The sequence below is a fragment of the Pongo pygmaeus genome, chromosome 6 (assembly GCF_028885625.2).
Source record: "Pongo pygmaeus isolate AG05252 chromosome 6, NHGRI_mPonPyg2-v2.0_pri, whole genome shotgun sequence".
Taxonomy (NCBI): domain Eukaryota; kingdom Metazoa; phylum Chordata; class Mammalia; order Primates; family Hominidae; genus Pongo; species Pongo pygmaeus.
In genome coordinates this window covers 137628677-137646998 of record NC_072379.2, presented here as the reverse complement: position 1 = coordinate 137646998, position 18322 = coordinate 137628677, and the positions used below count along the sequence as shown (strand labels likewise).

Sequence of the window (18322 nt, the reverse complement as noted above, 5' to 3'; positions counted from 1 at the left end):
GGTCTCAAACTCCTGACCTCAGGTGACCTACCTGCCTCAGCCTCCCAAATTGCTGAGATTATAGACGTGAGCCACCGCATCTGGCCAGGAGTTTCTTTGCCACCTGCCCCCCTGCCGAGACAGAGTCCCATTCTGTCACCCAGGCTGGAGTACAGTGGCATGATTTCGGCTCACTGCAACCTCTGCCTCCCAGTTTCAAGTGATTCTCCTGTTTCAGCCTCCCGAGTAGCTGGGATTACAGGCATACGCCACCACACCTGGCTAATTTTTGTATTTTTAATAGAGACATGGTTTCACCATGTTGGCCAGACTGGTCTGGAACTCCTGATCTTGTGATCCGCCCGCCTCAGCCTCACAAAATGCTGGGATTACAGGCATGAGCCACTGTGCCCGCCCCAAGAGTTTCTTACATATTTTGGATATTAACCCTTTGTGAGTTCTGATTCTACTACTTACTAGTGATCAGACATTGGAAAAGTTACATCAGAATCTCACGACTGCCAGGCACAGTGGCTCATGCCTGTAATCCTAGCACTTTGGGAGTCCAAGGCAGGTGGATCACCTAAGGTCAGGAGTTTGAGACCAGCCTGGCCAACATGGAGAAACCCACATCTCTACTAAAAATACAAAAATTATTTGCGCATGGTGGCGGGCACCTATAATCCCAGCTACTCGGGAGGCTAAGGCAGGAGAATTGCTTGAACCCGGGGGGCAGAGGTTGCAGTAAGACGAGATCCCACCACTGCACTCCAGCCTGGGCAAAAGAGCAAAACTCCGTCTCAAAAAAAAAAAAAAAAAAAAACCAGAATCTCAAAACCTCATTTTTTTGAACTATTTATTTTGGAAAATACTACACATACTCAAAAGTAGAAGAAACTAATCTTCCTCCAATAATTTTCAACAGATCACCATTCTTTTTTCATCTATGCACCCATGTAATTCCTATACACGTTTCCCTCACCCTATTATTTATTTTAAAATAAATCCCAGACATCATCATCATTTCATTAGCAAATATTTTAGTATGTACCTCAAAAATACAAGGATTCTTTCTTATACCATGGCCATAATACCATTGTCACACCTAATGAGGTCATCAGTAATTTCTTAATATCTTCAAATTTCCAAACTTGCTAAAATTTCCCTGATATTATCTGTATCTATATCTCTCTCACATTGTTGTTTTTCTTTTTTTTTGAGATGGAGTTTTGCTCTTGTCACCCAGGCTGGAGTGCAATGGCTTGATCTCTGCTTACCACAACCTCCATCTCCTGGGTTCCAACGACTCTTGTGCCTCAGCCTCCCAAGTAGCTGAGATTACAGGCATGCACCATCACGCCTGGCTAATTTTGTATTTTTAGTAGAGATGGGGTTTTATCATGTTGGTCAGGCTGGTCTTGAACTCCTGACCTCAGGTGATCCACCCACCTTGGCTTCCCAAAGTATTGGGATTACAGAGGTGAGCCACTGCACGCAGCCACACACTTGTTTTATTTTAAAATTTTTTATAGTTGATTTGTTTGAATGAACATCCAAACAAGGTCCATTTTTGGTTTGATGTGTCTCTTTTATTTTAGTCTATAGGTTTCCCTTTCCTCTTCTTTCCCTTGCCATTTATTTAATGAAGAAACTGGGTCATTTTTCTTATACAGCTTCCAGCATTCTGCATTTTTCTTATTGCATCCACATGGTGTTGTTTAACATGTTTCTTCATTTCCTGTGTAAGCTGGTAGCTAGAGCTATATTCCTGATTCGATTCAGGTTCAAATTGTCTCTATGAGAATACTTCACAGGTGATGTTGCATACATTGTCCTGTTGCATCTCATTAGGAGCCAATGCAATCTGCCTGTCTCTGTTTCCATGGTGTTAAGATTTTTCAGTGGTTTCAGGTGTTATCAGTCATATCCCTCTCATAGCAAAGTTCACCATCAGCCTTTCACCTCATAGTTTACAAGCCATTGATGATTGTTGCCTGGATCCGTTATTTTTTTAGAAGGTGCAAAACAGTGATAATTTAATTCCATCCTTTTCTCTGCATATATTAGCTTTATTATTCACAAATAATTTTCCCTCATCAAGTGTTTAGTTACCCTGATGTACAGACAATTTGTACGAAAAAGTCAAGATATTTACTATATTTGCTAGTTTTCAGAATGAGTTTCTTACCATTCTCCAAAGGTGATCAGTGAGGTCTTCATTATGGTATTACTGTGAACAAATGGATTTTAACATCTTCAATGTGTTTCAATTCTTGGCAGTCATTAGTTTTTCTGATGTTCAAATTGTCCCATCTTTGGCCAGTGGGAGCCTTTTCAATTTCAATTTTTTTTTTTTTCTGAGATGGAGTCTCACTTTGTCACTCAGACTGAGTGCAGTGGCCCGATCTTGGCTCACTGCAACCTCCGCCTCCAGGGTTCAAGCAATTCTCATGCCTCAGCCTCCTGAGTAGCTGGGACTACAGGTGCATGCTGCCATGCCTGGCTCATTTTGCATTTCTAGTAGAGACGGGGTTTTGCTGTGTTGGCCAGACTGGTCTCAAACTCTTGGTCTCAAATGATCCTCCTGCCTTAGCCTCCCAAAATGCTGAGATTACAGGTGTGAGCTACCACGCCCAGCCCTCAGTTTTAATTTTGTAATCTTTCATTACAACCCCAGGGGTCTTTGATATTGCCCATGCTATAGGCTACGACAAGATGCCCCAGGCTCAGTTTGTACATTTCCTGTCCCTGAGCCGGAATCAGCCATTTACCTAAGATGCCTGGGTTTATGTTTATTATATATGTTATATAATAATTATATTTGTTAATATATTATATTTGTTAATATTATATGTTATATAATAATTTCATATCTCTATTTCCAGTTCAAAATTAGGTACCTAAGGTGCCTGGGTTTGTTTGTTTATATTTATTATATATGTTATATAATAATTATATTTGTTAATATATATTTGTTAATATATGTTATATAATAATTTCATATCTCTATTTCAAGTTCAAAATTAGGATTATAAATTTTTTACATAGCTAAATTTGATTTTATACTTATATTTTCCTCTTAATAATGAAAACCTGGGTTCCTAACAATATTAACATAACTACTTTCTTTATGACTGTCTTAAAGTCATCTGAGAAAAAGTCTGGCCGGGCAGGGTGGCTCACGCCTGTAATCCCAGTACTTTGGGAGGCCGATGTGGGCAGATTCACAAAGTCAGGAGATCGAGACCATCCTGGCTAACACGGTGAAACCCCATATCTACTAAAAATACAAAAAATTAGCCGGGCATGGTGGCGGGTGCCTGTAGTCCCAGCTACTCGGGAGGCTGAGGCAGGAGAATGGCATGAACCTGGGAGGCAGAGCTTGCAGTGAGCCGAGATCGGGCCACTGCACTCCAGCCTGGGCGACAGAGCGAGACTCCGTCTCACACACACACACAAAAAAAGTCTGTGTGGGTAAGCCACTAACTTGATACCCATCTTTACTTGTCTTAGTTTGCTTTTGGCTTTTAGGGTTAAGAATCCTTTTTAGGGTTAAATGCAAAAAGGGAGGTAAAAAGAAGCAGCCAGGCGTGGTGGCTCACGCCTGTAATCCCAACACTTTGGGAAGCCAAGGCAGGTGGATCACTTGAGGTCAGGAGTTTGGGACCTGCCTGGCCAACATGGCAAAACCCCGTCTCTACTAAAAATACAAAAATTAGCCCAGTGTGGCAGTGGGTACATGTAAGAGGGAGGAGAATTTCTTGAACCAGTAGGCGGAGGTTGCAGTGAGCCGAGATCGTGCCACTGCACTCCAGCCTTGGTGACAAGGCAAGACTCTGCCTCAAAAAAAAAAAAAAAAAAATGACAGTGACATGCAAGAAAGCACACTGGAAATACAGGATCTGTGGAAGTGTGAAGTGCTGCTTTGTGATTGTTTTTCTGTATCAAAGCCATCTTCCCTCCCACTCAGAGGATGCTATTGGTTAAATTGCCAAGACCTGCGTCTGGCCCCAGGCTCAAGGTTGGTTACTGGTCTCAGAGTCCTGGTTGTCTAATTTGGCCTCTTAATTTAGCTCGATTATCTAATTTAGCCATTTGGTCTCTCCATTTCTCAGGTTCCTTACATGCCAGACAGTGATAAACTATAACATTTCACAGATCTTCTGTGAAGACTAGAGGGAATAATTCATGTATGTAAAGTGTTCAGGATAATGATTAGTGACAAATACATCCCTCATACAGAGTAATAATAGTAATGGCTTCCATTTATCAAGCACATTAGTACTTGCCAGTTATGGGGTAAGTGCTTTCTGTGAACTAACTCATTTAATCATCACAACAACCTTGAAAGTTGGGTGCCATTATTATATCATCCCCATTTTAGGAAACCCATTTGAGAAAACTGAGGTGTGCAAAGGGCAAATTCCTCAAAGCCACATACCTAAAAAGTAGTAGGGAAGGCTGGGCACAGTGGTTCATGCCTATAATCCCAGCACTTTGGGAAGCCGAGGTGGGTGGATCACCTGAGGTCAGGAGTTCGAGACCAGCCTGTAGAACATGGTGAAACCCTGTCTCTACAAAATATACAAAAAATTAGCCGGGCATGGTGACACATGCCTGTAACCCCAGCTACTCGAGAGGCTGAGGCACGAGAATCGCTTGAACCCAGAAGGCGGAGGTTGTAGTGAGCTGAGATTGCACCACTAAACTCCAACCTGGGCCATAGAGTGAGACTCCATCTCAATCAATCAATCAATAAAAAGTAGTAGGGAAAAAAACCACTGAGCTGCTTGGTTCCAGAGGCCCGGCGTGAAAGAGGATAAAAATACATACCTCATTCGATTTTTGTGAGGGCTTCAGGAAATTTTGTGTGTAGTGTGCCTGGCATATACTAACTATCCAATAACCATTATATTTCTTTCCTTTTTCCCTCCCTTGCTTCCACCAGGGAAGCTGTTTAGGGAACCTGAGCTGTTTAGGAGATGGCAACCAAGCCAACAGAGCCCGTCACGATCCTCAGCCTTCAAAAGTTGAGCCTGGGGACGGCAGAGCCGCAGGTTAAAGGTGAGATTATCATAGAAGTCTCCAGCTCAACCTGCTGCTTAGAGTTAAGAATCCTTTTTAAGGTTAAATGCAAAAAGGTGAGGTCAAAAGAAGCAGCCAGGCATGGTGGCTCACGCCTGTAATCCCATCACTTTGGGAGGCCAAGGCAGGCAGATCACTTGAGGTCAGGAGTTTGGGACCTGCCTGGCCAACATGGTGAAACCCCGTCTCTACTAAAAATACAAAAATTAGCATAGCATGGCAGTGGGTGCGTGTAATCTCAGCTACTCAGGAGGCTGAGGGAGGAAAATTGCTTGAACCAGTAGGCGGAGGTTGCCTACCACTGACCCCCCATATTAACTTGTTTTTATAATAATGGGTTGGCTTTCTGAAGCTGATAGTCCACACACATTCCCTTCCCTGCAGAAGCAATTTTTTCCACTTTGTCTTTCCTCGTTAGAGCCAAAGACGTTCACCGTGGAAGATGCAGTGGAGACCATCGGCTTCGGGCGTTTCCACATTGCTCTCTTTCTGATCATGGGCAGTACTGGGGTGAGTGCTCCTTTGAGATGTTGACAAAAAGTGTCAAACTCTAAAATATGTGAAGAGACTTATTCTGAGCCAAATATGAGTGACCATGGCCTGTGACACAGCCCTCAGGAGGTCCTGAGAATATGTACCCAAGGTGGATGGGGCACAGTTTAGGGAAGCAGGAGACATCCATCAAATACATTTAAGAAATACTTTGGTTTGGTCCAGAAAGGCGGGACAATTCAAATTCAAAATAGGAGTGGTGGGGGGCTTCCAGGCTATAGGTAAATTTAAACATTTTCTGGTTGACAATTTGTTGAGTTTGTCTACAGACCTGGGATTGATAGAAAGGAGATATTCAAGTTAAGATAAAAGACTGTGGCCACACACGGTGGCTGACACCTGTAATCCCAGCACTTTGGGAGGCCGAGGCTGGTGGATCACCTGAGGTCAGGAGTTTGAGACCAGCCTGGCCAACATGGTGTTGAAACTCCGTTTCTACTAAAAACACAAAAATTAACTGGGCTTGGTGGCGGGTGCCTGTAATCCCAGCTACTCGGGAGGCTGAAGCAGGAGAATCGCTTGAACCCAGGAGGCGGAGGTTGCAGTGAGCTGAGATCGCGCCACTGCACTCCAGCCTGAATGACAGAGCGAGACTGCGTCTCAAAAAAATAATAATAAAATGAAAAAAAAAAAGACTGTGGAGACCAAGGTTCTTTTGAAGTCTTATAGTGGCTGCCCTTAGAGACAATAGATGACAAATGTTTCGTATTCAGACTTTTAAAAGGTGCTAGACTTTTAGTTAATCTCTTCAGGATTGGGAGGACCTGGAAGAAAAATATCTAGCTCTGTTAACAGAGATTCTTTACAGATGCACATTTTCTCCCACAAAGAACAGCTTTGCAGGACCATTTCAAAATATGGCAAAGAAAATGTCTTGGGGTAAAATATTTGACTTATTTCTTTTTCACGTAATGTTATGGCAGATCAGAAAGTAAGTCACGATCTATAGGGTTAATAAAACCCATCTGATAAGAATTTATGGTTTGTAGAGCGTGACTCCCCAGGCCCCTTAGATAGGAATTTGGGCAAAATAAAAACAATCAGAGCTTAGTCCTCAGAGATCACGTGAGTCTTCAAAGCTGACATCATTGGACGCACAGTCTTTTTCTACTGACCTTGGGCTCTGGGCTCACCAGTCCAGGGGGTTTAGGGATAAGAAAAAGAGTAGGAGGCCGGGTGCGGTGGCTCACGCCTGTAATCCCAGCACTTTGGGAGGCCTAGGCGGGCGAATCACGAGGTCAGGAGATCGAGACCATCCTGGCTAACATGCTGAAACCCCATATCTAATAAAAATAAAAATAAATTAGACGGGCTTGGTGGCGGGCGCCTGTAGTCCCAGCTACTCGGGAGGCTGAGGCAGGAGAATGGCGTGAATCTGGGAGGTGGAGGTTGCAGTGAGCTGCGATAGTGCCACTGCACTCCAGCCCGGATGACAGAGCGAGACTCCGTCTCAAAAAAAAAAAAAAAAAAAAAAAAAGGAACCCCAAGAGGTGGGTAATCCAAAAATCACTTTCATTCACCTTTGGCAGGTGTTCGGTTATAAAGCAAGTGAGCATTTGTGTTTATGTTTTGGGAATTCAATACTCATTTTTAAAAATGATAGAAATGGAGGTATTGGGAAGAAAGGAGAAAACTATGGTATTATTTTATGTAAAATCGAACACATGGCTCTCAAACATTTTGTGCATAAGAATCACCAGAGACACCTGCTGTAATTACATATTTTCAGATCCTTTAAGAGGCACTGATGAAGGCTTGTTATTTACTGCTAGGGTTTGAATGTGTCCCTTCCAAAACCCAGGTGATGCCAATGAGATAGTGTGAAGAGGCGGGGACTTTAAGAAGTGATTAGGCCATGAGGACTCCTCACTTGTGAATGGGATTAAGGCCCTTATAAAAGAAGCTTCATGCAGCAGCAGTTTCAGCTTGTTTGCCTTTCCGCCCTGTGAGCACAGTCGTTCCTCCACTCTCAAGGGACACGAGGGAGTAGGTCCTCTCCAGTCCCCTCCAGGCAACAGAACCTGCTGGCGCTTTGATCTTGGGCCTCCCAGCCTGCAGAACTGTGAGAAAATGAATTTAGATTTCTTATAAATTGCTCAGTCTCAGGCATTTTGTGATAGCAACACAAATGGAGTAAGACATACACCCTACGCTATTTTGAGGAAAGAAGAATGATAGCTTCACCCAGAGGCTTTCACAACAGTGGTGATGTCTGTGAACCCACACCACTACTCCCGCTTCCTCCTTTAGTAGGTAAGGTAAAAATATGTTAAGAACTCCAGGCCAGGCGCCGTGGCTCATGCCTGTCATCCCAGCACATTGGGAGGCCAAGGCTGGTGGATCACCTGAGGTCAGGAGCCTGAGACCAGCCTGGCCAACATGGTGAAACCCTATTTCTACTAAAAATACAAAAAGCTACGTGTGGTGGCGTGTGTCTGTAATCCCAGCTACTTGGGAGGCTGAGGCAGGAGAATCACTTGAACCTGGGAGGCAGAGGTTGCAGTGAGCTTAGATTGCGTCACTGCACTCCAGCCTGGGCAACAGAGCAAGACTTTGGGGGTGGGAGGTAAAAACAAAACTTCATACCCAGATGCGTAATGATAATCAGACAGAATGGAAAATCAAAGATATGGGGTCCACTCAACAATGGTGTTGGGCCGGGGGGTAAAAATACACAGGAGGGAGGTAAGTGAGAAAACGCTAGAGGGCTCTGACCCTCCCCACACAGCTAAAAAGTATAAGAAAGGGTTGTGTGGGCCGGGCATGGTGGCTCACACCTGTAATTCCAGCACTTTGGGAGGCCAAGGTGGGTAGATCACCTGCGGTCAGGAGTTCGAGACCAATCTGATCAACATGGCAAACCCTCATCTCTACTAAAAATACAAAAAAATTAGCTGGGTATGGTGGCGCATGCCTGTAATCCCAGCTACTCGGAAGGCGGGGACAGGAGAATTGCTTGAACCCAGGGGATGGAGGTTGCAGCGATCTGACATCGTGCCACTGTACTCTAGCCTGGGCAACACAGCAAGACTCAGTCTCAGTTAAAAAAATAAAAAATAAAGGGTTGTGTGATCTGGAGGTAGCCGTGTGAGTTTGATGCATCTTTCAAAAGTGTTGCATTCTCAGGCAACAGTCTATTTTTTTTCTTTTCTTTTTTCTTTTTTTTTTTTTTTTTTTGAGATGAGATCTAGCTATGTTGCCCAGGCTGGTCTCAAACTCCTCAGCTCAAGCAATCCTGGGATTGCTGGGATTATAGGCTGAGCCACCAAGCCTGGCCTCAGGCAACAGTCTAGTATAAAAAAGAGAAAAGCAAGATGTGTCCTAGTCCTACTTTGATGATAACCAATGGTACAATTTAGAAGATTTCCTTATCTGTACAGTGAGGTCTCATAGGCTCCAAATTTGTTAAATTCCACATTTCAAGGGACAAGTAGGTGTGACTAGGTGAAGTTTTACTATTAACTCTCCTCCACCTTCACCTAGAACATCTCGAGGAAGTGAAATGATCTCTGGTCTTCAAGTGTCTGGTCTTCAAGTGTCTTTTTTTTTTTTTTTTTTTTTTTTGAGACGCAGTCTTGCTCTGTCACCCAGGCTGGAGTGCAGTGGCATGATCTCGGCTCACTGCAAGCTCCACCTCCTGGGTTCACACTATTCTCCTGCCTCAGCCTCCTGAGTAGCTGGGACTACAGGCGCCCGCCACCACACCCAGCTAATTTTTTGTATTTTTAGTAGAGACGAGGTTTCACCGTTTTAGCCAGGATGGTATCGATCTCCTGACCTCATGATCTGCCCGCCTCGGCCTCCCGAAGTGCTGGGATTACAGGCGTGAGCCACCACGCCCAGCCTCAAGTGTCTTACAGTTGTGGGAATTCTCCCCAGCTCACCAGCTAGGAAGGGCTCTCTGCCAGGCCACCCTCTCCTGTCTCACAAAGGAAGACAGAACTGCTTATTTGGGTGCAGGGACCAAATCTTTCGCCTGGTCTTACGATGGGATGCTTTGTGAGCAGGATTCTTCCATCAGCATTAATATGTTGACAGTGATGGGCCGTGGCCCCTCTACCTGTTCAGGCCCTCATTCAGAGGCCATAGAAGCAGCAGTTGGGTTTTGGGGCCTCATGTGACGGTATATATAACAGCATTCACAGCAGCTGAGCAGCCTCAGCCTGTGACCAGGACTCCTAAGTCCTGGTCTTCTGTGTGTGTGTGTATGTGTGTGTTTTTTCTGGGAGACGAAGTCTTGTTCTGTTGCCCAGGCTGGAGTGCAGTGGTGTGATCTCGGCTCACTGCAACCTCTACCTCCCAGGTTCAAGTGATTCTCCTGCCTTAGCCTCCTGAGTAGCTGGGATTACAGGCACATGCCACCACGCCCAGCTAATTTGTTTTGTATTTTTAGTAGAGACAGGGTTTTGCCATGTTGGCCAAGCTGGTCTCAAACTCCTGACCTCAAGTGATCTGCCCGCCTCAGCCTCCCAAAGTGCTGGGATTACAGGCGTGAGCCACCTCGCCTGGTCAGTCCTGGTTGTCTTTAAGACCTTCCCTGAGGTCTAGAGTGAAGCTCCTCTGTGTACCCCACCCTGGTTCCCTGCCTGGTCCCTCTCCCCTAAGGCTACTATAGCAGAATGGGCAGAGTTTTATTCCTTATTGGTTTATTTCCTTCTAGAACTCTTTAGAGGAGTAGCAGCTTGGTTAATATGGATCTAGCTGTTCTGTATTGCTAAAGGAAGATGAGTTTACTAAATCAAACATTCTTCTGAGATTATTATTTGTAGACGGGGTCTTGCTCTGTCACCCAGGCTGGAGTGCAGTGGTGCGATCTCAGCTCACTGCAACCTCACCTCCTGGGTGCAAGTGATTCTTGTGCCTCACCCTCCTGAGTAGGCGTGCAGTACCATGCCCCACTAATTTTTGTATTTTTAGTAGCGACGGGATTTTGCCATGTTGGCCAGGCTGGTCTCAAACTCCTGGCCTCAAGTGATCCGCCTACCTCAGCCTTCCAAAGTGCTCAGATTACAGACATGAGTCACTGGGTCAGCCTCTTCTGAGGTAATTATGCTCTCTTACTTCTGATACTTTTTGAACTAAAACTTGCCAGCTGGCCATCTGAACTCTGGACACCACTATAATGCTCTCTTATGGAGAGACAAGTCACTATAATATGTGTACTTCAAAGTCCCACACGCTGGCTGACATCATTCCACCTTTTTCATCCCAGACCTCCAAGTTATATAAGTATAAACATTATTATAATAACCCATACAGATATTCTATCAATGTTATCAACAGAACATGTGCCAAACAAATTCATTTTCTCCTTTAATTCCCTTTTTTTCTCCTGATAACCTTATCCCTGTCAATGATGTCAGTGTTCTTCCCTTCCACCAGACACAAAATCTCAGTCATCTTTGGCTCATCCTTCATGATCCTGCACCTAACTTTCATCATCTATTTATAATTATTCCTTCAATTCTTTTCTAGCATCTCCTTCTTTTTTTTTTTTTTTTTTGAGAGACAAACTTATCCCTATAACGGATTGCAAGATATGGATAGAGGATGATACTCAAACTGTATTGAAAGAAAGATATTTAGTAGCATTAAGTTTGTTAAATACACATTTTCTTAGGCTGAGCTCAGTGGCTCATGCCTGTAATCTCAGCACTCTGGGAGGCCAAAGTGGGAGGTTCACTTAAGCCTAGGAGTTTCCAGCCTGGGCAACATAGTGAGATCCCATTTCTTCTTTTTTTTTAAAAAAAAACAACAACAACAACAACAAAAAACACTTTCCTGCTGATGAACTCATATTACTTTGTACTCATTGCTTTATTTTCCAGCTTTCATGAATCTTACTATCCCAGCTTGAGATCAGAGACTGTCTCAAAAATCCACTTGTAAGGCGTGTGCCCTGCAACCTTCACAATCATGAGTACAAAACAACAAAGCTAGTTGATGTGGATGCTGCCGGTTAGCTAGTTTCACCCCTTAGCTATGGGAGTGGCCTTCACACAGCTCCCTCACAGTGCTACCATGCAACTGCATTGCTCAGCAAAATCGTAAGTGAATACGTGTCACAAATTTTTGGGAACTCTTTCAAGTTGTTCAAACCATGAAAGTCACATCCACAAAGGCTGAAGTTCTATAGTTCCTTATCCAACTAGCAGTGCAGTGTGGCTACACAATAGATGCTCCCTGAATGGGGAAGAAGGACGAAGGGGACAGGACTAGGTAGGATGATGGGCAGGCAGACCTGGGAAGAAGTGATGACAAGCTGGCACTTGGACGTGGCATGGTGTCCCTCTTCTTTAAGGTGGTTGAAGCCATGGAGATCATGTTGATAGCTGTTGTGTCTCCTGTCATCCGCTGTGAATGGCAACTGGAGAATTGGCAGGTGGCATTAGTAACCACGGTAAGTACCTGTTCCCTGTGCTGTGAACAAGCCAACTGAGGGCCTAGGCTCCCTTTCCTCCATCCTGCAGGGCTGAGAGCCAAAGGGTGTCTCACCACTTGGTATGTTGGCTTCCAAAACTCAAGGGTTTGCAGCATTTGATGTCTTCCTCACCTTTTTCTTTTCCTAGCATGCGTAATCTTGAACTGCTTACTATCCACATGAGAGATGCAATTCAGAAAGTGATCCCTAAGTCATGGGTTAGTCATAGGTTAAATCAGGTCACTAAAGAAGCTATTTACATGGACCATAGTGACTTCACCAGTCACCCTCCCTCGCTGAATTGTACTGTTACTCCTTCAACTTTTCTCAGAGACCATTAAGAATAGCCTTATGGGCCTGGTGCAGTGGCTCATGCCTGTAATCCCAGCACTTTGGGAGGCTGAGGCAGGCAGATAACCTGAGGTCAGGAGGTTGAGAGCAGCCTGACCAACATGGCGAAACCCTGACTCTACTAAAAATACAAAAATTAGCAAGATGTGGTGGTGGGTGCCTATAATCCCAGCTACTTGGGAGGCTGAGATAGGAGAATTGCTTGCATCTGGGAGGAGGAGGTTGCAGTGAGCCAAGACCACGCCATTGCACTCCAGCCTGGGTGACAAGAGTGAAACTCCATCTCAAAAAAGAAAAAATAGCCTTATGAGTTGCACATCAAGTTTTGCTACAAAGTAGAATTGAAGGTATCCATTCTTTCAAAAAGCATGTGTGTATGCGTGTGTGCTGAGAAGACTACAAGCAGTATCACATTGTTTAAATAGTGAGAAAGGGGTAGTGATGGAAGGTGAAGCTGCAGAGGTGGGCAGGGCCAGAAGCACCCCACCTGCTGAGCATGAATTGCATTCTATAGCCACTGCTCCCCAACATTGGGCCAAACACATATAAACCCTCCATGCAAAAAATATGTGATACAAATACATATTACAGTTTTTCAGATTGCCATTTTGTATAACAAAAATCAACATAATAGCATTATTGACTTCATAGTCTGATTAAATGGATATGAAAGTTCACCTTCTATCATAGAGCTTTGCAAAATATTTATTTTTAATCTTAAAAGAGGCTCCTGATATATAAGAATGCTGTGGAGGGTGGAGAGCCATTGGAAGGCTTCAGGGAAGGATGTGGTCAGTTTTCTAAGAACTCCAAGGAGATAAGGCTGCAGGGTAGAAGGTCAGTGAGGGTGTAACTGCCCTAGGGTTCATCTTTCCTAGTGCCCCGATAGAGCCAAGTTATCAAGTGGAGGAACTGCAATAGAGAAAGTGTTTAATAGACATAGAGTGGCTAAACCAGAGAATTTTATTGTATCAGCCTCCCTGAAAATTTGGAGGCAAGGGTTTTTTAAAGATAGTTTGGTTGGCAGGGGGCTAGAGAATGGGTATTGCTGATTGGTTGGAGATGCAATCATAGTGGTGTAGAAAATGGACCTTGTATGCTGAGTCTGCTTATGGGTTGGGGGGGGGTCACAGGACCAGTTGAGTCAGGGGTCATGGGTCTGGGTGGGGTCATGGGTCTGGGTGGAGTCATCCTGTTGTCAAAAATGCAAAAGTCTGAAAAGACTTCTCAAAAGGCCAATCTTAGATTCTACAATAGTGATGCTATTTACAGGAGTAACTGGGGGAGTTGCAAATCGTGTGACCTCCAGAACAAAGGCTGGAAAGTGGCTGGTAATCCTTTAACTAAGCCTACATCTTAACAGAATTCAGGCCCCTCATAATCCTACCTGGTGGCCTTTTATTACTTTTATAAAGGTGGTTTAGTTTTGGAAAGAGCTGTTATCTAAACTGTAAACTAAATTTCTTCCAAAGTTAGCTTGACCCATGCCCAGGAATGACCAAGGGCAGTTTGGAAGTTAAAGCCAAAATGGATTTGGTTAGGGCAGATCTCTTTCACTGTCATAATTTTTTCTATTACAATTTTTGCAAAGATGGTTTCAAAGGGGCTGTGGTATAAGTGGTAGGTGAGGTTGTGTGTTCTGGGACATATTTAGGAAGTAATATCAGCCAAGGAGGTCAAAGAACCAGCAGGTGGGGAGAGAAAGGTTGATTTACTTGGGTATTGAAGCTGGTTTTAATGAAGACAGGACTTTGTAAGTGCCAAGGGAAAACTTCCCTTCACCTTCCAAAGGTTTACTAAAAAAATCAACTGACAGAAGGTAGATTCATGGGGAAAAAAGGCATACAAAATTTTGCTTTGATGGGCATAGCAGCAAGGAATCACGAGAGTGATTACCAATAACCCAGTGTGGGACAGAAACGTATATAGCCTTTTTCATAGGGGAGGATGACAGTGGGCAAAGATTCTTTAGAGGGGCAATAAGTCATAAGTGAGAATGAATGGACAAGGGAGGTGTGAGGCAGGCATTACAGGAAGGTGAGGGGTGGAATTGCACAGAAACAAAGGTTGTTCTGTTATCCAGGTGATCTCTGGGAGCTGTCCTCAGAGGACTAGGTGAAAAGTCTGGGGCAACGTGATACCCCCAACCTCTTCTCTTTTCTGGTGGCTGATCTTTGTAATTTGACATGACCCCTAGGGAGTGGGTTTAGGATAATTGCATTCCCATTGTTGTTGTTGTTGATTTGTTGAAACAGAGTCTCCCTCTGTTGCCCGGGCTGGAGTGCGGTGGTGCAATCATAGCTCAACGCAGCTTTGAACTCCTGGGCTCAAATAATCCTCTTGCCTTAGCTTCCTGAGTAGCTAGGACGGGGGTCACCACACCTGGCTAATTTGAAGAGGCTGGTCTCTAACTCCTGGCCTCAAGCAATCTTCCTGCCTAGGCCTCTCAAAGTGTTGGGATTACAAACTGAGTTATTGCACCTGGCCCAGTTGCATTCCTTTTGGAACAAAGCTTTCTTGGTCAGATAAGGAAACTGCGGAGAGCCCTTCCCTGTGCTTGAGGGTGGAGGAGCAAGACAAGGTTAGAGGGACCTTGATTCTGATGCAGCTACCTCTATCCTCTCCACGTGTCAAAATGCCAGTCTTTGTTGTATCGCTTTCTGGGCCCCAACAACTTAATAGAAGAACTGTGAGCCCAGGTGCTCAAATCCTCACTAAAGGGAGTGTCTGGGAGGTAGGTAGACTATGATGGGTGGAGGATGGCAGTCAGGTGGCAGAGGCCTTGAGGGCAAATTCTGTAAGACAGTGACAGCTAGTCTGAAACTAGTGGTGGAGAATTCCAGAAGAATTCCTCCTGCTCCCCATACTTACCAGGCTGTGCTCAAAGGAGTAGCCCCAGAAGGTGGCAGGGGAAGGGGATGTCCCTGTCACTCACTGCCTTAACCAAATCTTACTGTGAATTTTAATCTTTGGGGGTGGCACCAGGGAAAATTCCCTCACTTGAGGAACTGGTTGGAGTTCTTCTTTCAGATAATGCGTGGTATTGCCCAATTGTGTTTCTTTCTGTGTCTTGAAGGCTGGGAAGTTTGGATTCCAGTTGTATGCCCAATTACAGCAGCACATCTAAAAATCTGCCCTGATTTTTGCTAACCCAAATGAGATATTGAGGCAAAAATCTCAGTCACCTGAGGTTTATTGAGCTAGAGCTTGAGGGCGTGACTGGGAAGAATGTAACAGCCCAGCGGGTTCACCTTGCCCGCTGACTAGACAGAGCTGATTTCTCAAGACAGGGGAATTGCAATAGAGAAGGAGTAATTCCCACAGAGCTGGCTGTGTGGGCGACTGGAGTTTTATTGTTATTCAAATCAGTCTCCCCGAGCATTTGGGGAGCAGAGTTTTTAAGGACAACTTGGTGGGTGGGGGAAGGCCAGTGAGTCGAGAGTGCTGATTAGGTGGGTTAGAGATGAAATCGTAGGGAATTGACGCGTTCTCTTGCGCTGAGTGAGTTTCTGAGTGGGCGCCACAAGATCAGATGAACCAGTTTATTGGTCTGGGTGGTACCAGCTGATCCATCAAGAGCACCATCTGCAAAATATCTCAAGCACTGATCTCAGGAACAGTTTAGGGAGGGTCAGAATCTTGTAACCTCCAGCCGCATGACTCCTAAACCATAATTTCTAATCTTGTGGCTAATTTGTTAGTCCTACAAAGGCAGTCTAGTCCTAGCCAAGAAGGAGGTTGGTTTTGGGAAAGGGCGGTTATCATCTTTGTTTTAAACTATAAAGTAAGTTTCTCCCAAAGCTAGTTCAGCCTACACCCAGGAATGACCAAGGACAGTTTGGAGGTTAGAAGCAAGATGGAGTTGGTTAGGTCAGATCTCTTTCACTGACTCAGTTACAATTTTGCAGTGTTAGTTTCAAGAACATCAGCTATGGAAACATCTGTGGCTTGAAACAGAGGTTTCTGGGCGACTCAGGATTTATACTCTCTTTTAAAGGAAAGAAAGCATGTAGGAAGAGGTGGGTAGCCAGCCAATGAGGCAAATGGTTACATGTCTGAGATTTTAATTAGTGCCCAGTAAATCTACATTTTATATAAAATGAGGTGAACGTTGGAAGAAAAAAGGGAGAGTAAAGGAAGCATCAATTATGCAGATGTCTCAGGGCAGGTGGAAGAATGGTCTCATCTTCTGGGAAGAATGAGTCTCATCACTTGAGAAGATGAGCTTGCAATCAACATTATCAGTGTGAAATCTAACAGATGTTAGTTGTAGAAGCTAGACTTAGATAGAAAACCTAAGTTACAATGGACATGTCCTTGCTTTATAGGAGGATATGCATCTTGAAGGGTTTCAAGACCAGCAAAGAATTTTCCATGGGGGGTCTGGCTGATAAATAATACTTTGACATAAGATTGTAAAGCAACAGCTATTCATTTGGGAAAAGGATGGCTAGTGTTGCATTAGTCTGTCTTCAGGCTTAACCTCCTCTTTGGTGTAATGAGTTTAGGTGTCCCGAGATGTTTTATTTTTCCATTATATTATCTTAGTTCCATTTCCCTCATTAAAATTCCTCTTATTAACGTTGGTACCCTGTGGTTCCTTTTTGTGTTTTTAAAGCTCTCTAATACTTGTTGTCCCAAAGACCACCAGGATGGCTAAATAATAGAAAGGACAGCTTTATTGGCAATAGTGATTTGCAAGCCTGAAAGAGACAGTCTCCAGTGTGCATTGAAGGTGCTTTCTCTTGGAAGAGGAGAAGGACAGGTTGGGTTTTATGTTTCCCAAGGCTGGCATCATATATATTTGGCAGGTTTGGGGGCAAAGCTATACATATTTGTGAGGGGAGCCTACATGCAGACTAGGTAAGCTTGTTTGTGACATACATCACATGTTCACTTTGGGGCAGGGTTTTAGCATTAAAATGAGGTGGAATTTGGCTCTTTATGTCAAAAGGTGAACTACAGAAAACAAAAACAGTTTGTGCACTCTCTGTATAAGCTGCTGAAACTGGCCTGAGGTCTGCAGTAGCTTATCCAAAAAGAATGTTTGTAAGGCTGGTCCTCTGTCCAATCAGGACTGTAGTGGTCTGGGTTGTAAATCAGCTTGATATCTCAGAAAGGAATTCAGAAATCTGCCATGTCTGCCAGGCCCTGAACCCTTGACCTGGAGATAACTTTTGTTTCCTTAACCTTGGGGCCCGTCTTAGTTGCTAAAGGGGTGTCTATTTTGGTATCTCAGATCATATGCTTTTAGAAAAATTTTTAGAAATAAAACAAGGTTTTTACTTAGACTTGTAATAAAGTGACACGATTGCTTTCTATTTTCTTCTACATATAAAATACTTTAGAAAGCATCAACCTAAAATAACAGAAGCTCTCTAGAGAAATGAGTTTATTTGGAGAGGAATGACAGGTGATTGCAATCTGGGAATTCCTGTGCCATGGCAAACCATGGCCGGGCCATAGGTGTATCCAGGAAGGCAAGGAAAGTCGAGAGTTTTTTAAAGACAAAATGAGGAAGGCTACATAAGTTATTTTGAAATACTTTTCCTTGGCTACAAGGATCAGTAACAACGGTGGCATCAGTCCGAGGTTGAACAGGCTGGGTATTGTTCTTGCAGAAGCAGTTTCTTGTTTTGTTTGTTTTTGAGACGGGGATGCACTCTGTTGCTCAGGCTGGCCTTGAGCTCCTGGGCTCAAGCGATCAGTGGTCTTTGTGCAAGGCTGTGGTTTTCAGAGTCCTTATTACCGTTTTTGTGTGCCTGAGAGCCCCTCCTCTGTTGCCTACAATCCCATTTTGGTAGGGTGTGGCCTAAGTGACTCCATTTTGGTTCTCATGGCTTTCAGAAAAGCGTTACTTGCCAATCCTTGTGTCTTTAGGGTGACCCTATAACTTTATGTTTAATTCTAACTGATCTGTACCCCAGTTGGGTT

The 18322-nt window shown here is 44.2% G+C and overlaps 1 protein-coding gene across 1 annotated transcript in view; it reads left to right on the top strand.

The window, feature by feature from the left end:
• The window catches only part of SVOPL (SVOP like), a 106097-nt gene that overhangs the window by 16267 nt on the left and 71508 nt on the right, over positions 1–18322 (top strand). Inside the window, exons 2-4 of the mRNA XM_054494692.2 lie at positions 4928–5043; positions 5483–5574; positions 11918–12016. Of these exons, the coding sequence (XP_054350667.1) occupies positions 4962–5043; positions 5483–5574; positions 11918–12016 (273 nt within the window). The 5' untranslated portion in view covers positions 4928–4961. The remainder of the gene's footprint in view (positions 1–4927; positions 5044–5482; positions 5575–11917; positions 12017–18322) is intronic.